Source organism: Squalius cephalus (genome assembly GCF_949319135.1).
Source record: "Squalius cephalus genome assembly, chromosome: 11".
NCBI classification, from domain to species: Eukaryota; Metazoa; Chordata; class Actinopteri; order Cypriniformes; family Leuciscidae; genus Squalius; species Squalius cephalus.
In genome coordinates this window covers 25806755-25831806 of record NC_137132.1, presented here as the reverse complement: position 1 = coordinate 25831806, position 25052 = coordinate 25806755, and the positions used below count along the sequence as shown (strand labels likewise).

Below are 25052 nucleotides of genomic sequence, written 5' to 3'. Positions count from 1 at the left end.
CTAGCAGAGGTTTGTCAGAGCAACCATTGTGCTATTGGCTTGTGGGCAAGTGAGAAATGTTAAATAAAGCAACATGGTAAAAAGATGAAAATGACTTGATTTTACTTTCAATTCCTTTTACATTCTCCAAGGTATTAACATTAACATAACTCCATGTAGGACGTTTCTGTACATACTGTAAATGTAAGCACTGTGGCAGTAGTAATGCAATATTTAGAAAATGTACTCTTGATACTCAAGTACTTTTAAAAACAAGTACTTCAGTACTTTTACTTAAGCAGACATCTGACTGTAGTACTTTTACTTGTACTTGAGTAAAATTTAGCAAGGGGTATCTGTACTTTTACTCAAGTAATGAAGCTGTGTACTCTGTCCGCCTCTGGTTTTGGGCCAGCAGTGTCAATTGAAAAAACATTGGGCCGCCGATCTAGGCCTACCACTTTTATGGGCCGGCTCATGGGCCGGAGAAAAAAAAAAAAAGTTTCGGCGGTCGGCCCAAAAAGCACGTCGGCCCAGTGCCCGGTATGCCAGATGGCCAGTCCGCCCGTGAGTCAGGGTATGTCACGGTTCATGGGTTCACTGTCTCGCCCTCGCCGTGTGCGAGTGTTGTGTGTGTTGTGGCCGTGACTTACCGTGGCTGATCAGCGCCAGCTGTTCCTCATTTAGCGTCCTATTTATTGTCTGTGATTTTCGTCCTGTCTTTGTCAGATCGTTGTGAGGCTTTCACTGGATCTTGAGCACTCTTTGTCTGCTGTTTTTGCCGGTTCCCGTTCGAGTGGTTCTCGTTTCCCGGATCTCCCGCGAGCTGACTGGATCTGCCTGGATTCCCTCTGCCCATTGCGTCCCTGCGTTGCCATTGCTCACCTGCTTCAATCCTTCGCTTCTGACCAGCATTACAACTCTCCCTGTTTATAATAAACCCAAGTGCATGATTACTTCTTTTCTGAGTGAAATTATGTGATCTTAACAGTATTTGCATTATATTTTTGCTTCATGCCTTAATACCCTTTATTCTTGCTGCATCAATGAACTTTGTCATGACAATTAGTGTCTTGTTTTCTGAAAGCTTCTGCAGATTCTCATGTATATAGGTCTTAACATACACATTTTTTGCTTGTATCATAATATAAAAAGGTCCTTCTACAACCTTCTACAATCTATCACTGACTTAAGAAGACTATTTACAGTGCATGAGCCATATCGACCTATTTTATGGTGCTTTTTGTCCATTTCAAAGATAAATTCTAAACTAGTCTCAATGGCTAGTTCTGGGGCCCGTTCTTCGTACGTTGCTTATTACATCCGAGATCAAATGACACATCCAAGATGATATCATCGTGCGAATCATGATCTGGCTAACTCGGTTCTTCGAACACACTTGCCGGATATGATTAGTATCGCTGGATTGAGTTATCTGAGATAATTGCGCGTTCATGCGCTGGTTAAAAGGGGATATGTATCGATAGTAGAAACATTGATCAGCAACGCTGCTATTGGCTGCTCAGCGTGGCCAAAGAGCGCGCTCAGTTTTTCTCCTCAGCAGAGCAAGAACTAAAATTCGAAGTTTATTCGGAATTTTAATGTTTAATTAAAACGCCAGGGAACACCTCAAAGTCTGCAAAAGCCAGGAGAGAGGGCTGGCAAAAAGTAGCAGACAATTTAAATCCGTAAGTGGCCATGTTAGATGTTTTTATCACTTATTAGCCTATATTTCTGTATTTTAATAATTGCATAATTACTTTGTTCATTGTAATGTCAGTCACCATACTAGAACATGGGAACAAATAAAAGTGAAGTACAAAAATATTCTACATAATGGTCATTTTTAGTTATATTATAGTCTCTTTTATAAAAGGCACTGTTAAATAAATGGTTGTCGGTTTATAAAAGCAACCAAGAAAAAGGCTGAGAAAAAAATAGAAAAGATCTTAGTAGCCTACACTGTAAAATAATTTTTGCTGCGTTAAATTAAGGCCGTATAGTCATTTCAACTGTTAAATCTTGAGTAATGATGAATTGCTTTGACTTGTGAAAGTGAAAACTGATAAACTTATGTTAATGTAAAAATATTTTGCCATGAGTTATTGATCACATTTTTCCCCAGTGTAGTTCATTGTAATGACACTGTGTTTTCCTCTTTTGTGCACTTTTACACAATACATCAACACTTGTATCTGTTCCCAAGAAAGTGGTGGCTGAAATATGTGCAGTAAGTGGACATTTTCTAACTTTCCAAAGGAAAGAAAGTATAAGACTTTGTAATGTCCATTTGTTTCCATTGCACTGGACAGTGAATAAACCCTCTCAGATAACTGTCATATGGAGGAACTAGCCTACCTGCAAGTGCATAAATAACTTTACTTCATTTATACTTGTATGCTTTATGGCTGCAATATAAGTTGTAGGATTCCACATCTACAGAAAGGCCTACAGAAGAGTCTGCACAGACAGAGGAGACATAGGCCTACAGGTGGGCAGTGTATAGCCAACTTTCCCTTTTTATTTGTTGCATGAGGCATGTGTCTAATATCTCTTGTTGCAGGCACTTGACCACTGGCTTTTCTTTACAAAGAACAATTGAAATAAAACTCAAGGAACTAAGCATATTTGTCTTTTATTAAACATTTAATGAAAAGTGTTTTTTTTTTTTTTTTGGCAGTGTTGTGTAATATGGCACATGCAACAATGTCCAGTCAGGTGTGCAACCCTCAGACTTTTCAGACACTGAAATCTTCCCTTTAGTTAGCCAAAGTTCATTTCATTGTGTGCCCTTGTCCTAGCTGCACTGTAACTGGTTTGGGTCAGGGAATGGGGTCATAAAACACCTGTCTGCAGGAACATGTCATAATCACCTATGAACAAATGCAGTTCTGTTAGGATCAGCATAAGTGTATGTAATACAGTGAGCTTGATATTTAATTGTGGAACTTTTCTTACCACTTTCAAATAAGGCATAAATGTGAATCTCTGAAAATGCTTAAGTCATGCACAGATCCTGGCCATTTTGCTTTCACATTTGTGATATGGAAGATTTTAGTCAACTGCCTTTTTTTTATTTGATATAATATTACTAATCTGGAATATTAAGAATCACAATAGTAACTGGGCTGCACATTTACATTGTGAATCCCCTTTCTGTTCACATAATCCCCTTCATAGCCTTGATGGCAGTCTATGGTAGCCTCTATAGTCTATGGTACAAATCACGTTAGTGAAGCCTGAGTGACATATCTGTAATCGGCATGGTCATGATTGTATGATCTTCATAAAAAATTATGATAGCCTAAAAAAAAAAAAAAAAAAAAAAACTGCTTTACAACATTGGGTCTTAAGTGGCTTGGAAATGCCACAAAAAAAAAAAAAAAACCTAAAACTGTTTTTTAAACATAAAAAAACGAAAAAACGACAATCTCACGAATCACGAGAAAAAATATATATCTCAGAAAGAAAGTGCACTATCGCGCTGCGCTGGACTTCCCGTATCACTATCAGCTCCGTTTATGAAGCCGGGATCTAATCCTGTTAACATGAAATAAGCCTGCTCCCGAGCAGGTTTAAGTTTGCGCACATGTTGCTATGACAGCAAGTCCAGGATGAGCGTTGAAGAACCAAACAATCCAAGATCATGCCAAATCGCCAACAATCAAATCCAGCTAAGTGAGTTAGCGACGTACGAAGAACGGACCCCTGGCCTTTTAATAAGTTCACACTTATTAGTTTAGCAGAAGCTTTTAGCTAAAGAATCGGCTTACAAATGAGCAGTAGCCTACAACAAGCTATTCTTCCTAGCATGAGAAGAACTGTAATGCCAAGTTCAAAAATTGTTTAAAGTTAAAGATACATCATGCAGAAATATTTTTATTTGTTTGTTTAAATAAGCCAAAGAAGGGTTTATTTATAAAGGAAGAATATAAATTGAAGATTATAGCCTCTAGATGGCATCCTCTGTACTGCTTTTAAACACTCAAGAAGAAAGATTATCAACAGAATGTGGCACGTCAAATTTGTATTTGTTTTTACATAATATTATATAATCATGCTCAAAACACCAATATCAAAGTGCAGAACTATAATTATCTGCTCTGCCCTTAATTCTTAGTTGCTGTTGTCATAAACATTTGTATTTTTTAAACTATTATCTGGATTATGTTAATAAAGTATATTATTCGATTTTAGGTTGCCATGGAAGACTGTAACTTTAACCTTTGAAAGCTGATGTTCAAAATAGTTTTCTACAGAAGCATAGTTCCCTTGTTGCATCATCACTCCACCCCACTTTTTCTTTCATACAAAAGGGGAAACAACCACCAATTGTTCATGTGAAGACGTTGTTGTGAGCTTTAATAACACACACCTGCAGAAAGAACAGAAGGAAAGGACTGAAAATGGGTAAGAATCTACATCTATGCAATATTCCTGTGGCTATGACTATGTTTATACTAATATTATATAGCAAGCTAATTTCTGTTTTATTGAGACAGATGCCCTGTGAAAAGAAGTGAGTGATGTGGGCAGTTTATGTTTTCTGCAATGCCTTTTCAAAATGACATGCATTTTTTATTCCTCCACCCCTTGGTTTAGTTCATTATCTTGACTTCTTTGAATTGCTGATTTGATCAAGATTATGCAGCATGGCGTTGAGTTAAAAGCTTGAACTCTAATCCAACAGAAGTCAAAAAGAGATCTCATCATCCATCCCTGCTGTTGTTTATCAGTGTAAACCACTATTTTAAAATAATATATATATTGCATCTCGGGGTAGTTTTTTAGCCGTGTACGTCAATATTGGTTAAAAAGCTGTGGTCAGAAAGGATGTGTGTTTTTGCAACTGTATTTACTGCTTAATACAGATACAAAATGTATAATACAAATACAAAATGTATTTGCTTTAATGCAAAACTGGCTGAAAGCATTAATGAGGCCAGAATAGCAGGAAAATTATATTTTGTCTTTTCAATGTTCAATTTTGTGGTCTTATGTTGCATGTGAATTGTGCAACACATTTAGCTGACAAAGTCTTTTAACCTACCAGCCACAATTTAAGCTGTAGACAGCAAAAATACTTTGTTGGGTTAACTTATTCCCTTAAAATGCGTAAAACAGGGTTGCCAACTTTGGGACTTTGGCTGGAGTGAGACTCTGTAAAACATCAGTGCGCATGCATAACCCTAAACCTAATTTTAAAAACATCAGTCCTTGTTTACTTATATAGCCTAAACCCTGATTTATGAAAAAAAAAAGTTTTTTCAAAATGTACAATTAATTTATTGATTGCACTATAAAAAAATAAAGATAGAGGTGATTAAATAACAAACATGTAAAATAACAACATCAAACCAATAAAAAAATGTCAAAACAAAAGGGACACATAATAGTTACTCCACCTCCCCAGGAAACCACAACACAAGTTTCACACATTAGGCCTGTTGTAGCCTATGTCACAGTGGCAGTGTTGGCCTGCTTCACTACATCTGCAGGAGGCTCGTATCTGAAGCAGGGTTCAATCCGTTCATGAACGTTCATTGCGTCTGTCACGAGACAAACTCAGAAAGTACCATTTTGTTATCTGCTTACCTTGATTGTCATCCAAACTTTCAAACGCGCATCAGTGGGCTCCGACTCCGAACCATAGACTGTAAAAAAATATGGACGTAGTGTCCGTGACGTCACCCGTAGGTTTCTGAAGAGCATTTTTGAAGCCTAAAGTGGGCGTAGCCGTCCGTCGCCATCTTGGCCTTGCGTCACTCCAGGATAACAGAAAATAGGCAAACAGGCGGGGCGTGAGTGGAGCTGAGCAGCCTGGCTATCTGAAATCACCTAGCTCGACGTGATCGAGTTAGCTGATAATGTAAAACCAATTAAACATTCCTATTTTTGCCCTTCGAAATATTATAATAGTTAAAAGACGTGGCTACAAGTTAGACTGTGTATTACTTCGAGAGTGTTTGTGTGTGACAGTGATTTATGTGCATACATGTCCGTCACTCTTTCATGGTCCGTCAGTGCGGCATCGCTCAAGTTCGTAGAGAGCTTTATTCAGTCCATTTTAAATTCAGATTTTGGCCGTCTCTCAAATGGGTTAAACCATAGATATATTACCTTTGAAGTGCAAGTAAATGCGCTAGAAAATCCGCGCTCATTCATGTGCATTTATTGCACGGACGGAGAAAGCGCCGACGCCTGCATGATTTCATCTGACGGTAATTTACATAAGCATATTATAATCCATCTGTTCGGTGAGAGCAGAACGAACGAGCATTTATTGACGTTTTAAATGACGTTCTGTGCAAACAACAATATCATCTGCATATAGTAAAATGCTGAGGTTAAAGCCATCAATGTCTACACCCAAATTTGCTAACTTTATCTCTTGAGCCAGATCATTCACAAAAAGCGCAAAGAGAGTGGGTGAAAGAACATCTCCCTGCTTGACCCCGAATGGAGTGGGAAACCATCCTGTCCTCATGTCATTAATCTGCACACAGGCCACTGGAGCCTTGTACAGAGCTCTGATGGAATTATACAGGTGACCTGTAATACCAATAGAAAGTAACTTATATTTCAAAAGATCTCTGTTAACCCAATCAAAAGCTTTTTTAAAATCAACAAAACAAACAGATGATATAACATAAATATGATTAATACATGCTCTGTGTTTTCTAAACCCATTCTGTTCATCCACCAAAATTCCATTAGTTTCAATATATTCCCTGAGTCGGTTGTTAAGAATACCAGAAAACACTTTACATGCTGTACTTAGCAAACTTATTCCTCTATAATTCAAATAACACACATCATGCATTTTATAGAGAATATAGGACACAATGCCCCCTGGTGGCATCATGGTAAGACTGAGCAACTCCTTTTATCATAATCTCTTAATTTGCAAACATTTATTCCCATAATTCTGACAAATAAAATGATATTATTCATTAAATATAATTTAGCCTAATCTTGAGCATGATTATACTTAAAATCAGAGCTGTAATAACTATCCCAAAATTATTTTACAGACATTCATCAGCTTTATACACAACTGAAAATCATTAATTTCCAACTCCAGTGAGCTGTTAACCGCTGCAACCGGATTGCTGAACCAGTTGGATTTCTGAATGAATCCTTCTAATTCAGTTTTCAACCAATTCAAAATCAAAAGAAAGAATCAGAAATGTTATGACTTTCTTTTACAGTTTGCGTTCTCTTTTTGTTTTGTGCAGCGAATGCAACCTTTTTGTGTGCCGTGAATGGGACCAATGGGACTCAGATGGAAGCCTTTTCAAGTATTGAAATCTTCAATATATGCATATATTTTGTCGTCTTCGCTCTGGGTATCGTTGGAAACGGGCTCGTCATATTCGTGACTGGCTACAAAATGAAGACGACCGTCAACTCCATTTGGTTTCTCAACTTGGCGATTGCAGACTTCATCTTCATCTTAATCATCATCCTCTACATTGTTAATGCCTTTAACAAGATGGCTTGGCATTTCGGTGACTTCTTGTGCAAGTTTGTCAGCTTCGTGACGGTGCTGAACATGTTTGCCAGCATTTTTTTGCTGACCGCTATCAGCCTGGACCGATGCCTGTCCACCTGGGTGATTGTTTGGGCTCAAAACAAACGAACTCTGGTCAAAGCCAGGATCATCTGTGCATTCGTGTGGGTTTTATCCGTCCTCTGCAGCATCCCCTTTGTCATCAACCGCTATGTAAATAAGAACCGGTGCACTTATTATCCAGGACCCTTCAAGTCTTTGGTCATATACAGGTTTATGGTGGGTTTTCTCATCCCCTTCCTGATCATTGCATCTTCATACATTGCTATCGGAGTGCGTGCCAAACGTCTCAAAAGGGGGAAGAATCTTAAGCCTTTTCAGGTCATCATATCTGTGATCATGGCCTTTTTCATATGCTGGTTTCCTTTTCATGTTCAACAGCTGTCCACCGTAATTGCAAAGGAGAATAAGTGGAGTGACTTTGGAAAAGTAATAAATGACATAGGACCTTTTGTAAACTGCCTGGTTCATCTCAACAGCTGTCTGAACCCCATTCTCTATGTGTTCATGTGTGAGGAGTTTAAGAAGAAGCTGAAACAGTCTCTACTGCTGGTGCTGGAGACGGCGTTTGCTGAAGAACATCTGCCTTCCCGATCATCTCGCCTTTCCACTTGTTCAGGCCTTTCAGAATCACAGGGTCTCAAGGTGAACGACACAACCTTCTCGTCAACTGGCAGCAGCCAGGACAACAAAACATGCGTTTAGAAAATCAGTCCCAGAAATATTCATTCCTTGTATTAGTCTGAAGTGATCCCATAAAGCATATTAAGAAGCTTTCCACTTTGCCGCCTTGAACCCCTCATCCCATGTCAGATAAGCAGTGATTCAAATACTTGTTTGTTCTAAAGTCAATCCAAAGGTGTAATTCATGCACCATTAAAATTTCTCTTCCCCTTGTTTTCCATTGGTTGGACTAACAGATAGCTCTACCCCAAACTCCTGTCATTGGTTGAGTCAGTGTTGTTGCGTCTAAACTGGTTGGGATGATAAAAATGTTTTGTATTGTTTATGCTTTTATGGGAAATCTACAGATGTTTTATTATATACTCATGGCTTTGTGAAAATATTTCATACATTTGTAATGTATTTCTTTTCCATGGACTTGTTTTACACAATCTTTAAGCCACGTTGTAATAGGCTACTGTTAATTTAGTATACTATTATATGTTTATATAGTACTATGTTTATTTAATCACCAAAACTTCCTCTTTCTCTTTTTTGTATATAAATACAAAGAACATTTTTATGCTGTCTGACCTTTATTATTAGGCATAAAACAAAGTCAGTGTTAAACTTTACCATGCTTTTACTTTGACAAATAATAAGTGTTGGGTGTAATTCATTGCAAGTAACGCAAGTCAAAAAGTAATCAGAAAAGTAATCAAGTAACTAGTAAAGTATTCATACTTTTAAATTTACAGCAGGTGATGTTCAAATAAGTAATACAAGTTTGTTTTCCCATTGACTGACAGCTCTCCTGTCCCCATGTTGTGTGTGCTTTGTGTGAACATGATGTTATTGTAGCTCTAGACTAAATGTGAACATGCATTTACTCATCTCACTTGCACAAAAACACATTCAGTATTCATCCAAATAAATAATGACACTGAAATGCAAATGAAAAAATGCGTTAAATAACACAAATATACTTTATGTATTTAATCTCACTTTAATAACCAATGTCTTTGCTGTTGACCTTCAATGATCCAATTAAACCATACAAATAAGATTTTCTTTCTTTCTTTCTTTCTTTCTTTTTTTTTTTTTGATGAAACAGATGAAAGGTTGCACAGATGAAAGGTTTGTTTGAGCTGTGCCCTCTACTGCATGATTTTGCATTTCCTTTTGCATTTGCACTTTTACATTTGAAAAACATAATAAAGACAAGCAAGCAAGCACAGCCCAGGTGAGAAAAGGTAATGCAAAAGTAGCACATTACTTTTTAAGTAACTAAGAAATGCAATTATTTACTTTTTAATAGAGTTACACAATATTGCAGTGCATTACTTTAAAAAAGTAACTTTCCCCAACACTGCAAATAACCATATTTTGAAGGGCAGCTCAAACACTGACTATATTATATGGGCTAATTATTGTAATTAATAATAAGAATAAATAAAATACAGAAGCATAAATCCATCCATCTATCCATCCTTCACCACATGATCAGAACTATTTATTTTCAGACTTGCAAAGTGAACAGAACTTGGGTTTCTTGTGCAAGAGCAGTGTTTACCAACCCTGAATAAGCACTATAAATCACCAAGTCTGACGTGTGTTTGTGGAGTACCTGAAATCAACAACACATTGAGAATTGGCATTACTAAAATACAATTCCTCTTATGGCGAATACTACTAAAGCAGGTGCTGAAAGAAAATATAAACCAGACAAAAAAATTATTGCTATCTTACAATTGCTTGCACAATTAAGGAGGTATTTATACAGTATGTCTCAATGTTTTTGTTTTTTTTGTTTGTTTGTTTTTTGTTGTTGTTGTTTTAGAAATACAGGTCAATAAACATTAAACTGGTACTAATATGTTAGAGTAATTAGAATTATATTCCTAGTGAGTCATGGCGACCCTTGGCATAAAAAATAGTTTATTTCCCTAAGAATGAGCCAAAAGCCTGAAATTCTCATTAATGAGCCATGACAGAGTGACCTTGGACAGACTTCAGAAAGCATTATGCAATTGATTATGAAATCACAATTTCTGAGTTTCCAGTGAATATGATAAGCGAAAAGCCAACCCCCTTCTCTCTTCCCCTTTTACAAGGATATTTAACTGTGATCAGGGATGATAAGTAAAGAAACATGTACTGACCGCTTTCCAATCAACTTGCATTTCTAATTATTTACAGAGACAAAATGTAAGATTATTGGCCTTTTCTCTTAAGTTTAAATGTTATGTTTAACAGTTTCTGCATTATATTTTAATTCACTTACACTTTGTATTTTAGTTTTTGTTAAAAAGTTTCTTAGTTTTCTCACATTTTCTTCCTTGATGCTTTCCAAATGAATTAAGTGGATTATAATTTGTTTCTTTAACCCTATGTATTTTGAAAATTATTTAAATTCAGGCTCAAATGTTGATAATGCTCAGTTACAGATATAGTTTGGCTAAAAAGATTTTGGTTAATATTTTGGGGTATATTTGTTTTAGCCTCTTCCACAAATATAGTCATAATGAGTAAGTACAGCTGTGGTTCTTACTAGCAGTTTCAATTAACAGAGTTTGCAATATCCTGTTGAATTTCTCCACATTTCTAATGAAATATCTAGAAATACAATGAGCATGTATACTTGTCTTTGTGTGTTTCTAGCCATTGTCTTTTTATATTTCAGACCAAACTATAGCCCCATCAAATATGACAACATCAACCAGCAATGCAGTTGTCACAGTGAATTCCTTAGGGAAAATCAGTATTGTCCTCCACTGTATAATATTTGTGCTTGGTGTTGTTGGCAATGGACTGGTCATCTTCATCACAGGTCTCAAAATGAAAAGCACTGTCAATACCATCTGGTTTCTTAACCTGGCAGTAGCAGACTTCTTATTTTCATTCTTCCTGATCTTTAATATAATTCACGAATACCGTGAGTTCGACTGGCCTTTTGGTAAATGTATGTGCTTCTTGAACACCTTGTTGAATATGTTTGCCTGCTTCCTGCTGACAGCGATCAGTCTGGACCGCTGCCTGTCCGCCTGGTTGGTGGTGTGGTCCCGGACCAAACGAACTGTCCTGAAAGCAAGGATCATTTGCCTGCTTATTTGGTTAGCGTCAGATGCTTGCAGCCTGCCTTTAGTCATCTCTCAGAAAACGATTTCCCCTTCTGCACAACAAACGCTGTGCATTCATTACATTCAGGAACCAGAACCATATTACAAGAGGCTAGTACTGTATAATGCGAGTGATACAATGTACATAATGAGGGATAATGTTCATCCAGCCTCTGCTTCGCGTCGGAGTCCAAATCATCCTGTCAGGGGTTATTTTGAGAGAACCACCGGCTGGATGTAGATTATCCCTTACGTATGACGTAGGCATAGCGTAAGCTTAGTTTAGAATAGACGCCACTCGCAAAAAATGCGTAACTCTCTCGTGAACACGTGTATGACCTTCGTTGGAAGCCAGTGATTATAGTTTATATAGTTTCAAATATGGATATACCAGATTAACCAGAAATTGGTCATTGTATTGTGTATTTGTATGATTTCTGTATGTTCTTTATATGGACTCTTATGTTGTTTTTCCTTGGGTTCCCATGTTTCCTTCCGGTCTTCCTGTTCCTTTCCCATTTGTTTTGTTGTTAGTTGGTTTCTATAGTTACTCATTGGTTACTTGTTTGTTTTCACCTGAGTCTTGTTTGGTTCCTCATTTAGCCATGTATTTAAGCCTTCATTTTGGTACTTCTCTTGGTCTTACACTGTCATTTTATGTTTGTGGAGCTGTTATGTTGATTCATGCCCCCTGGATTGCCTTTTTTTTTCTTTTTTTTTTCTAAATAAACTAAATCTGCTGCAATTGAGATCATCTTCTCCTCTTCCCTTGCCTGCACCATGATGGTATTTGTATCTAATTTTCATGGGTTTCTCTATGTGTTGGAAATGTAGGCTATTGTCTTTGCTTTGCAGATTGTTTGAATAAATCCCATGTAGAAATAACTATTTCAATAATTTATATAAAAATTAAAGGCAACATTAAATCAAATATTAATGACTACACAATAACACTAATTTTCTGATTTAGTTAGGCCTATTTCAACTTATTATCACGTTTTGGGTTTGTTCATGTCATGTTTTCATGTCTGTCATGTGATTCCCTGTTTGTCATGTGATCTTGCCATGTGTTCCCTTCTTCTTCTTCAGTGAATTTTATTGGCAGCTTGCAATCTTTGTGCATTACCGCCATCTACTGGATTGAGGTGTGATCACATTGGGGAGTCATAAATGTATATTGAAAAAAAAAAAAAAAAAGGAGATCAGAGCCCAAGCTTCAGCTAGCGCTGCGTGTTCAGCTCCTCCAGCTTCAACCTCAGCTCAAACCTCCAGAAAAAAAAATGATGATCTCTTAGGTAACTGTTAAGTTTCGCTTATTATGATAAAATTCTTATTTCTGATCAAACTTTAGTGTATTTCTTTTAATTAAAATGTTGGAATGTTAAAATATCAGAAACGGCAACATCCGAACAGCAGTTTTTGTTGTGTGCTGAGCTGCGAGTCAGTCAGGGTGAAATGGGTCCCGAAAGATTAGGCGTGATCATTTCGTTATAAGGAGACACACCACTGTCTGCAGTCGGCATTTTATGCCAGAAGATATATGCAACACAGTAATACAGCAGAGATCTTATTTATTGATACATTTCAATATCGATCCAGCTTAACATTACTACAATGTGCTGGTTGACAAGTAGGCTAGTTAATGCTAATGCTAATGCTTGGTGGTTAAAGCCAAAATGCAAAATGTCCTTTTGAATGGGAGTGCTAGGGGCACTTATATGATAGCATAAAAAATCACTATTTTTAAAACACTAAGAAGGCTCGACACAACATGAAACTTTGCTCCAAGTATCACCAGGGGCTCTACACATGAACTCCAGCATTGAGAACATTGTTTGTGTACACAGAGTTTACTAAAAGGTTTTGAACAACTCCCTTTAGCAATTGGAGGACTCATGTATTTTATTAATACTGTATTAATAGTGACAAACTTATATTTTCCAACATTTTTTTAATTTTGGTTTGTCTTAATGGATAAGGTGATCTTTTGGGCAAATTATATCTGCATTTTGTGTTTTACCTGCTGATACAATGTGTTGGAAAATATGTGATATTTGAGTTCAACAAATCTTTTAATTTTCTCAAGACTAGACCAGATGGATGCATATAATTGTTAAAATTGACAATGTTTTTCAGGGCAGCAAACAACTGGACCCCACTGGTTGAACTTTGTTTTTTTCTATCCGTACAATGTTCTCACCTTTTTACCCTTAATATTTTTCATTTGTTTTTTTAAATTATAGGTTTGTCAGCTGGCAAGAGTGGGGGGGAAAGACGTTAAGGACTGCACGCACAAAGTGCTGGACAGGTATTTACTTAACAGACACAGGTCTTTAGACATTTGACCAGAACAGATGTTTATGTCAGTTCAGCTCTGCTTTGGTTTTCTTGTGTCCCCAATTTGTTTTCATTTGGGGGTTGACAGTTTAGTTGATGGTTTAAGTAAGGAGCAGGACTGTACGCTAGGGCTTGGCGATATGCATAAAAAATCATATCTTGGTGATTTTTGGCTAAATGGTGATAAAAGATATACTGTATCGTATTTTTTATGAAAATGGCTAAATATGTAATTGTAAGTCAAAGCCACATGTGAGATGTTATACACACTTTTATTTAAATGGACTGTCATTAAAATAAAATGCAGACATTTACCTCCCTGTGTTTCATTCCTTATGTTGAATAAAAAAGCCCCATCTCTTGTTTCTAACAACAATAACAGAAGGATTAAGAGAGGGAGAAGGAGAGACAGACAGAGACAGACAGGGGCTCATGGACAAGAGATAGCATGCGATGGACTGAAGTTTATGATACAAAAAAACGGTATTTCATCGGAAAGCCGATTGTTACTGTACAGTTAGTCTATATCCACAACGCTCCACTTCCGGGATTGCTCAGTTGCCGCCGGAAATTCCACCAGATTTCACTCTTTTCGACCAGATGTCTGTTACCTTTCTTTAAAATGAATTTAAGCTTCGGTAACTGCTCCTCAGATCTCTGCAGGGTAAATCCAGACAGCTAGCTAGACTATCTGTCCAATCTGAGTTTTCTGTTGCACGACTAAAACAACTTGGTGCACATTCCACCAAAAGAAATTCCTTCCCGAGGCTATTTTGCAGCGGCACCGTGGCTTTGCCTGGTGCTTAGCGCCAGACTATTGTGATTGGTTTAGAGAAGTGCCAATAAACCAGTGCACGGTTTTCTCCAATCCCAGAATGCTGCGCCGAAAATGCGTGCATGCTAGAAATAGAACCGACACCTATTTTTCACGCGATGACATGTTGATGTTTGAAAGTCTCTAGGTTTTGACCTAAATGCAGATATAAATGTAATTTAAAAAAAAAAGATTTTCATATATTGCACCTGTCAATACAGAACAAAATATTCTGTAGCCTATTTTGCCATCAATACTTCCGATGTTGTCTTTGCTGTAATCAAATCAGTATATGTTTAACATGAAGTGTACTACTGCTTGAGTGCAGTAAATCAATTGGAAACATACGTGTGTACAGACAAGGCTAGCAGCAGCAGCGCTGCGTCAGACACGTTTCTGGTGTGCAAAGACATAGAAAACGCCACGCAACAGAAACGCCAGGCTCATGCGACGCAGCCAGTGTGTAGCCAGCCTAAGGCCTGACGCTGGCTAATTTATGCAGTGGCAGCCCTATGTCCATCTCAGCCAAGCAAGAGGTCTGATGTATGTAGAAATCTGTATGGTTATATTGTATCAGTCTGTCGTTTTCAGGCGATTTGATGAAGGTAAAAATAGTGTGGCTGTGTCAATTTTTTTTTTTTTTTCTTTTTTTTTTTGTCATTGAGTTTGAATTCCTGCAGAAAAAAGTTGAGACAATTCAACTTATTGGAGAAATGCAACCTGCGGTCACCATGCATGGACAATCATGTTACCGGTGTGCGTGCGTGTGTGTTGGCTCTTCACCAATCAACTGATGACCCTATTCACCATGAAGGGGAAGAGCAAAAAATAGGTCAAAATAGGATTTGAAGACAAGAAATAGTTTTCAGCAATAAAAGGCAAGCTTCATATTATGGTCATTAAAAAAAAAGTGTATGTATATATGTGTGTAGGGTTAATACATATGTGTATATGGATGTATGTGTATATATATATATATATATATATATATATATATATATATATATATATATATATATATATATATTATGTATGTATGTATGTATGTATGTATGTATGTGTGTGTGTGTGTGTGTGTGTGTGTATATATGTCTATGCATGTATATATGTGTGTGTATACTGTAAGCATATCCTAATCCCAAGTTTATAGTTGTTACAATCTGAATTGTAAAAAAAAAACCTTATATAAAGTTAACTTGACTGTTGTGCTGATTGTGTAAGAGCTGACTACTACTGTATGTGTTTCCCTTTCAAAAGGATTACACTGGCATGTAAAAAAGTGTAATCTCAAAATAAATGAGTTGAATTTGTAATCAGTTACAGTGTGCATTCATTTGGACTGTTGTTTTATTCAAACACTCATTTGACCATAAATGCTGATAGATAGATAGATAGATAGATAGATAGATAGATAGATAGACAGATAGATAGATAGATAGATAGATAGATAGATGTTCAAACCAAATATACGCCCTTGAGACTGCCAGTTGAGTTTTACCAAGCTTTTTGGAATATATTAGGACAAGATCTGTATGAAGTACTCATTCAAAGCATCAAAATTGGAACACTTCCTATAAGCTGCCTATGAGCTGTACTTTCTTTGCTTACAAAAAAAGGAAATCTAGGTCTTCTGAAGAATTGGAGACCAGTTTCTCTATTGTGTTTGGACTATAAAATACTGTCAAAGTGTTTAGCAAATAGGTTAAAGTGTTATTTAGAGTTATAATGACCCAATTGGTTCATAGAGAAGTGCACTGCTGATCTGCAGTGGAGGCTTATACATGGGGCAATAGCTATGGACAGACAAGTGGCGCACTTGAATCCAGCAGTGGGTGAACAGTGTAGGTTTTGTGGAATGGTAGAAAATTTGGAACATTTGTTTTTAAGATGTAATTGGTTGAAAGGTCTTTTTAATCTTCTTGATAGATGGTTTCAAGCATTTGATGAGAAATTCTTAGAAGAAGAGTTTATTGGGGGTGTGATGTACAGATTCTTAATCAGAAGGAAAGTAGTACTGATGCTGAATTAATGTTCAAGAACCTTGTAGCTGGAAGGTTAAATATAGAGTTTGTATATTATAATCTTATAAAAAAAGGAGGGGTGTTTTGATGATATTTGGTGTGTTAAAAATGTTTTGTGTGTAATTGATGAGGGCCAGTTGGTTCTGAATTTTTAATTTATTTTATTTTAAATTATTATCTCTCTCTCAGACACACACACACACACACACACGTTCATTCACAAACTTTGAACATAGTGGTGATTATCATCTGGGATATATCACTTGAGTAAAAATAATTCATTACATTTGGTAATCCATTTTCGGAAATTGCAAACTAGTTCTATAGAAACTGTCTATAGAATCAACTATAGAAATCTATAGGTTTACCAAATGATTAATTGAGTAACCATTAAGTTCAGTTGGATTCAATTATACACACATGTATTAAACTGAACAAGAAGAGATGCTGTGGCGAGCAGGACGAGACTGAGGGCCGTGGGAGAACGGTGCGAGGCCGGTGGCGTGATTACTGATGAGCGACACCTGTGAGACCCACCAGTCTCGTATCTCTCACGGAGGAGCGGAAGTATAAAAGGAGGAGCGACGACAGTGGAGATCGAGAGTGCGTGTGCATGTGCGTAAAGAGAAAATATTAACCATATATGCTGTTTATATTGCTAGTAATTGGGATGAAGAAAACATCTGTTGAGTATTTTAAAATAAATGTTTTGATTGTGTTGAATTAAAAATCCAAAAATGCAGCGGGTCCACCAGACCCACAAACACTGGCTGAATATCAAAAATATGAACACCACACAAGGGTTAAAGAAGTTTATCTTGTGAAGGTGTTAAAGTGTTTGTTCCACGTTCTTCTGTTATATGTGTTGTTTGTGAGTTAATGTTACCTTATAGTTGAGCTTTTATTTATTAAACCCCATTGTCAACATTGAGAGAATTGTGTGGTGCTTTCATCTCTTGTAGAGACATATAACGATTCAGAGAGGTGACTCATTACCTGAGCTGCAGCAGTGCAACAAGTGTTGCAGCTATTACCACTGCTTATTACCACTTTTTGCTCGGCCAGTGTATTTAAGCCAGCCAAACTAGTCAAATTAAAAAGTCATGTTCAAATCCACTTCAACAAGGCAGTTGTCTATGGAGGTATGAATATCTTGAGTTATTTGTTTAATATATGTACACCCAATATATTATAGCATAATAGTTTACCAGTATACTCATTTTTTTTAGGCTTCACTATACACAGATGTGGATTGGGATGTAGAAGAGCACTTCATCACCACTGCCCATACTGTGATACCACCGTTTTAAGGAGAAGGGATTTTGAGACGCATGTTCAGGTTTGCAAAAAAAACCCGCTTCCAACTTCAGCCACAATTTTATCTCTAGCCACTGCAGCATTCTCCTCAAGAAGGGTTTGTGTGCAGCCTGTGATTTAAAAAAAAGCCCAGTTTGCAATATCCTCATTAATAGAAAAAACTTTAAAAAAACACATTGACCGCAAACACACAGAACAGCCAATACAGGACATTAATGCCATATTCCATCTTGCAAGCCAGTGCATTGACAAGACAAATGGCATATTTACAGTCCTTAAAGTTACTAAGGGTCACAGTGTTCCTCTTCATATTCAGCTCAAGACATGGGGAGAGCACCATAAGGTCATCTGTGAATCACATGAATGTCAGGTAATCATGGAAGTTGCACAGAGTCATCATATCACTGCAAACACATCCACTCTGTAACTTACTGCACATCTTCTGCAGAACTAGTCTCCCTGAAAGAGGAGATTTTAACCGAGATGGTAAAAGCAAAGTGGTTTAGTAATGAAAAGATATGCCTTACTCGACAGCTCCTTGCCAACAGCAATTGCATTTCACTCTCTGTTCAAACTTCGATTGGCACCCCTGAAACAAAGAAGTTTATTTCAGTATTTGAACCCAGTGTCTCCTATTACAGCCGGTTGGGACGTGTAATGGTTGTGTATGACTCAAAATTAAACGCATGCCATTGTCCCTGTGCCAAATTGCGGCGTTCATGTGTGCACAAATGTATTGCAAAATGGCACCTTTTTCAGACACAACGTGAGTTGTTTCGAACAGTCTTCAGCAGAGAAGAATCACCACACAAAGAGCCACATGCACAGTCTGAGGAGAAGGATTTCAGAGAAGACAGTCCTGTTTATCCTCCAAAAGATCTGGGGCTAAATAATATGGTATGTTACATTCTTCAGCACAAGAAGATACCCGTTGATCTACTAGACGATGTGCATGTACCATCACCAGACAAAGACTACCCAAGAAACCTTTGTCCAGATGAAAGCATCTGTCAGAGTTGCCCAGGTGTCGTCCCAAACATAGTTTTTTTTTTTTTGTTCACTATATTGCAAAGAAATTAAAAGAATCACACAGCTTATTATGTTTTTAATTCTACTTTTGTAGGTGGTGCACAAAATCCATTTGTTGTTAAACCAATGTATCACTTCTGGGCTCCCTGGATTGGCAAGATAGTGTGCTAAACACAGAGTATGAAAAACTTCATTCTTCAAAGTGTGCCTCAAAGACTGCAGAAATTATGGTGACAGAGGAATTATGCTGAAGGAAGAACTTCAAAAGCAAAAGATTTGTTTGTAAAAGTACTACTATTTTTTCCAATATACTACACTATATTCAATAATATTTTTTTTGTAGGTTAATGTTATTCGGAAACTATACAAAGAATGCGGTCTGGACTCCACTGGATCTCGGAGTGACCTCCTCCTCAGATTGTCTAATGAAATGAAATCGAGGCAAACCTATGACAAAATCTTCGAAAAAATCTGTGGTGCCTCTGTTTTTCATGTCAACGGTGTGTTATACTTAGCAGCAGTCTGTTATCAAGAAATAACAGAGCATATTCTACATTAGAATTCAACCAAGCCATGTAATAAACTTGCTTAATGGTTACTTGCATGATGTTCTGATTTTGCATGCTGTGACAGTTTTTACAAAAAAATATATTCAGAACGTCAAACTGTATGTGCTGCACAATGTAACTTCATATTAACAAATCTGTTTTATTATTTGTGTATTTTTGTTGCAGTAAGATGACAGCCAAAATTTCACCTGGCAAATGGGTGCTACTGAAAAACAAGGTTGGTTATAAAGAAGTCGGCTAAAGTTGGGACTGAAGTGTCAAACCCTTAAAAAAAAAGGAGAAACATGAGGTTATGCTTCTCCTTTTTTTTTTTTTAGGATATCCCACAACAGATTGGTGGTGTAGACTGTGGAGTCTTCATGTTGATGGTGAGATATTATGTTTTGATATAAATAAACCAATGATTGTTGTGTTTTTTGTTTGTTTGTTTGTTTGTTGTTGTTGTTGTTGTTGTTGTTTTAAGTTGTTAAAATAAGGAACATGGAAACTTTTTTTTTTTTTTTGACGATAATGTTCCTTAACTTTTGCTGTTTTCCAGTATGCTCTACATCTTGTCTTGGGAGCACCCTTTGATTTTACATCTGTAAGTAATTACCAGGTCAAGTAATTGACCTTTATGATGTTGTAGCAGTTGAAATATCAAGATTTCTCTATTTTTGTCTTCCAGTGCGACGTTCCAAACATACGGAGATGGTGGGCTCTTATTCTTCTGGAAAACTTTGGGGTTTTCTCTGAAAGGTAGATACTGGACATTTACTCCAGCCCACTGTTACATTTTTACCCTCTTCTGATCAATTTTAAATTAACCAAGATATGTATATTCCAGTGCAGAAACCCCTACAAGAGTCAAAAGAGAACAAGCTACGCTTAGCAGCAGTGAGGCAGTGTGTATATATTTATATAATTATATTTATAATTATAATATATCTTAACTTACATTTATAAGAAATATTTAAGTCACATTTTCCTTTAATATTCTGTAATGAAGGAGCTCTCAATAATCTGGCACATCAAAGAATCTGTGAAATGGCTCCATTCCAACAGCCATCTGCTCAAGGGTCCTGTGGAGGAGCCTCTTTTCATTCGAATGGATGAAGAAGATGAAGAAGAAGGGAAAAGGCCCTCAACAATCTCCGGGAACAGTCAGAAGCTTCCAGAGAGCCCTTTGTATTTCGTTTTGTGCTCAGGGATGACATGGAGGTTTTTTTGCAAGAATGTGAGTGTGGTGATGTGATCAATTACGGTAGTGATTAGGGGCGGATACGGTACGTTCAATGAGTATAAAAGATGAGATTGAATCTCATCTTTTATACTCATTGACATCTCACTAAGCGCGTCTTTCTTGGTCCTGGGATTGACGTCATTTCAGGCGCGCCGTTTTTTTTTTTTGTCCAGGAGGTAAGAGCTACTAGTGGCATTCTCTTCATGAACGTTTCATGTGTAAGGGTAATTTGAGACTCATCTGATTTAACAGTGTGTGGCTGAGGAGTACGTTAGACATGTCGAACAACTATTTGTCAATGTGAGGCCATAATTGGCACGCTATCGAGTGCACTGGGCACACAGTTAACCATATGCAGGTATGTTACACTTACTTTAATGTTAGGTTCACAGGACAGTGATTTCTTAAATTGAAATGTGTATTATATTTTAACAGTGACACGGGAGGCCAGGTGTTGCAGCAGGCTTCGTGGGCGCTGTTAGGCTTTATGCGACACATTGCTGGTCCGGTGAAGTTGGGATTGCCTGCAGCTGGTAGTCATTATTCGAGTTGGAGTGCTTCAGAACGGAGTTGGATTCTCCTCTGCAAGCTGTCTTCGACCATTCCTTTGCCTTTTACTGGAATGACGCATTTACTGCCGATCTGTACTTTCACTCTAATTACTTGACGATCTCCTTTTAGCGAACGAGGGTCTCCTTGACGACCGGAACAACGCATCTGTTGTTTATCTGTAGGCTACTTTTACTCTAATTACTTGACAATTTCATTTTAAGGAACGAGGGTCTCCTCGACTACCGGAAAGAGAGCGCGTTCACAGCCGTAGTAGTGACGCATCTAAATTTAGTCTTCTCCAGAATTGATGTTGAGACTGAGTGATTTGCAGTGGCGAGAAGCTACTGATTTTCTTTGCCACTACTATTGTGTTTTGTGTATATTATGTCTCTTTGAATGTCGGTTGTTTGTGAATGTGCTTTGAGTATTGTAGTGTGAGAATACATTTTTATAGGGCGGCGCTGGGCTGACAGAGTTAACTAGTACCAGCCAGTGAATGATTGCATCATTTTGATAAACCGATTCTTCTGGCAGCATGTGACAAGTGTAATTGATAGACCATTACATGGAACGTGTATTTGTGTGTTTGTTTGTATCTCCCACTCAGAATTGGGGTTCCAGATTAGCCAGAGTCCTCTGTGTGTGGTGGTGGTTCGGCTATTGATCTGCAGTGTTCACAGCGGGTGAATTTGGTGTGGTGTGAGAGCACAAGTAGCTGCTGTGTTTATTGGATAGGCAAGACGAACTCCCCAATTCTGAAGTGGTAAAGTGTGTCTGTGTATCGTGCTGCATGATTGATGCATTTCCCCCTTTTTTAATGTTTGTATACTAAACATACCAGTTTGTATTATCGTACGAAGTATTGAATAAAATCTGTGAATTGTTTATCCATTGTTTGATCTCTGACTCAGCCACTGCGAATCTGTGTGCTTTACAGTTTATGTGACTGGGTCCCCGGCCCATTTCCGGGGTGGCGTAGTGCCGTAATTGGCATTTTAGTAAACATTTGAAATCCAGATTGCCACATGAGGACAAAATGGGCCTCAGAGTGAATTCCTCATTTGATAGATTTTGAAGTTTATTTACATTTTTTTTTCTTTTGTTTCTTGATGCTGCTTTTCAATTTCTTTTTTAGATTTTTGACATGTTTTAGTTTACATAAAGAAAAATGTATGCTGCACATGTTCTTGTGAAATAATGGATATTTTATATAAAATGCCCATAAGTTTCAAGCATTATTTTTCAACATTGTGATCAGTAAGTAACTCTCATAATACAATGAAATGGATAACTATACAATTATATACAATACTAAATTAATGTTTTAAAATGCTTATTGTACTGTAACTGTACCTCAATGTATCATTATAACACGTATAAAGAATGACGTTTCGTGTGTAATAAAAGCTAATTATGCTCCAAAACCTTAAGTGGCGCTACTCGGCAGTAAACTCCGCCCCTCACTTCCGGTTCTGTGGCTGGGGTTCTGGCACTGGGGTTCTGAAACTGGTGGTGCTGCGGGTCTGCAGCTGGATACTATAGAGAGCCTAAGTCCCTCAACCTTCCGGTGGACCACCATGGGACCTTATTTCGTAAAAATATTGTATGGTAGTCAATGGCAAGAGACACCAAATATTTTGATCTCGTTTGAATTGTGCCCTGAATTACACATATGATGTTTGTCAATTTAAAAGATACATTTTAAAGTCAAGAAAGTTGCAGTTTGATGTAAAACTGTTGAGGTATAAGACTGTGAAAATATGTAATTACAAAGACTACAAACCCAAAAGGCGCACATGTGACGTCATACCTTTTCTCTCAATGAATGAAGCTAACTTTACTGAAGCGAACGTCTGTCATTTTTTCTGTAGTCTTACGTTATAATCGTAACATTACGCCGTCATGCCTGAGTGTTTTGTACCAGACCGTACATAGTGCGAGACGAGAGATGTAGTTCATTGAGCGATTTTCACATAAAACTAAATGTTACTCTTCTGTTTTATGACAAACTGCAACTTTCTTGACTTTCATAATTATCTTTTAAATTGACAAACATCATATGTGTAATTCAGGGCACAGTTCAGACGGAATAAAAAGATAAGTTGTCTCTCGTCATTGACTACCATACATATTTTTTCCGAAATAAGGTCCCATGAGCCGGAAGCGGAGGGGAGGGACTTAGGCTCTCTATCGGATTTATGAGCTCATCTACATGGCCCCTCCTCTACTGAGTTTGAGGACTCTATACGGCAAGTCTGAGAGGACAATCCAGTTTGGAAGAGCGCGAAAATGACAAGGAGAGGATTTGTTTTGCAGCGTAAACACACTGTAAATGACTGTGAGTGTGAAGTGTAAATGTAAATGAATTTTGTTCAAGAAAAAAATAAAATAATAAAATAAAAAGGTCTAGCTTAAGATCCGGCGCGATGTAGTCTGGCTCGCCCCTCCCGTTATCAGAGACCAGAAAAATGTCTGTAGAGTCAAATAATTGACTGCGATTAGGGACTGCATAAATGCCCAGCTCATTTGCGCATCAATATCCCTTAATTTCCCTTTATGCAATCCCTTAAATACATTAAATTATATTTAAATTATAAATAACAAAGTTCGGGAGGAGCACGTTCAGATAATCAACCAAATCAGCACGGGATGAGTTAATCAACTCATTGATAGTTTTGAGTTAGCCATTTGGCTTAGAACTAGGCTATTAATGTCGCTGTCTTCACGAAGTAAAAAAAGCAAAATCGTATTTCCAGGCCATGATTATATCGCATATATTGTACTGTATGTCATCGTGGTCTCAAGCCAAACAAACTGTTTTAAACCCTCTTAGATCATTACATAATCAGGCCTTGAAAATCCTCGATAAAAAGCCTCGGCGGTACCACCACTGCAATATACTTGAAAAGTACAGTATACTAAGCTTTGACAACCTGATCAGGTATTCTGATATCCGTTTGGTTCATAAAATCCTTAATGATGCTGCCCCACCCCCTTTAAAAACTTATGTACAGCTACGCTCTGAACTAACAAACAGAGCGTTGAGGTCTGTATCTAGGGGTGATTGTAATGTACCCAAAAGAAAGTCTGCCTTCTCTCAATCAGCCTTTTCCTATAAAGCCATCAAAGAATGGAATGGGCTTCCAGACAATCTAAAGAACAATGCAGATTTTTACAGTTTCTCACGGACAGTCAAAGACTGGCTTTTAGACCACCAGTCAGTCCTGTTCACACTAAAAGTACCAGACGGGTATCTGGCCATCAGATGATACCCTCGTGGGTACCATTTGATGGCTTTTACACTGTATTGTGTTTTGTGTGTTAAAAAAAATAAAAACTGTTGCACTTTATATATTTAGCACCTTATAACATTGCAACTAGCTAATTTTTGCACACAAATTGGTAATTTGCACTTTATATTTGTATATTGTACCTTCTCTGTAAACTGTTTTTTATATTGTATTAACTGTCTTTGCTATGTAATTTTAACTTTATGTAATTTTAACTGTGTAGGACTACAGATGGAAATTAGCATAGTGCTAAATCTGGTGCAGCCATCTTTTTAATGTAACTGCACATTGTCCTGATATAAATAAACTAAACTAAAAAAAAAAAAAAAAAGTGCTGAAATGTCAATGTATCATCATGACATGGCCTGTCAGGAAAAGAAGACCCAAAAGCTGGGAATTTGTAGCAAATCAAACTTTATTTTTATGGGGTGGCCAGCCTGAGTGTGCGACTCCCGGCCTAATGGTGTCCCTGACCGGCATTAGCCTAAATAATTCACAACAGTAAGCATTTAAGTTAACTGAAATAAAGCTGAAATTATAATATTCGTTGAATTTTTTTTACGAAAA

At 37.3% G+C, this 25052-nt stretch overlaps 1 protein-coding gene and 1 long non-coding RNA gene across 2 annotated transcripts; both read left to right on the top strand.

Moving 5' to 3' along the window:
- The first annotated feature begins 4317 nt into the window (after window positions 1–4317).
- LOC307167350 (C3a anaphylatoxin chemotactic receptor-like) lies at window positions 4318–9273 on the top strand. Its single transcript, XM_079886383.1, has 2 exons — window positions 4318–4389; window positions 7218–9273. Exons 1-2 carry the CDS (start codon window positions 4386–4388, stop codon window positions 8255–8257), a joined length of 1044 nt encoding a protein of 347 aa, XP_079742509.1. The 5' UTR covers window positions 4318–4385; the 3' UTR covers window positions 8258–9273.
- A 10666-nt stretch (window positions 9274–19939) lies between these two features.
- On the top strand, window positions 19940–20523 carry LOC307167369. Its single transcript, XR_013822765.1, has 3 exons — window positions 19940–20159; window positions 20248–20305; window positions 20410–20523. It is a non-coding gene; the product is annotated as an uncharacterized lncRNA (long non-coding RNA).
- Window positions 20524–25052: the final 4529 nt, after the last annotated feature.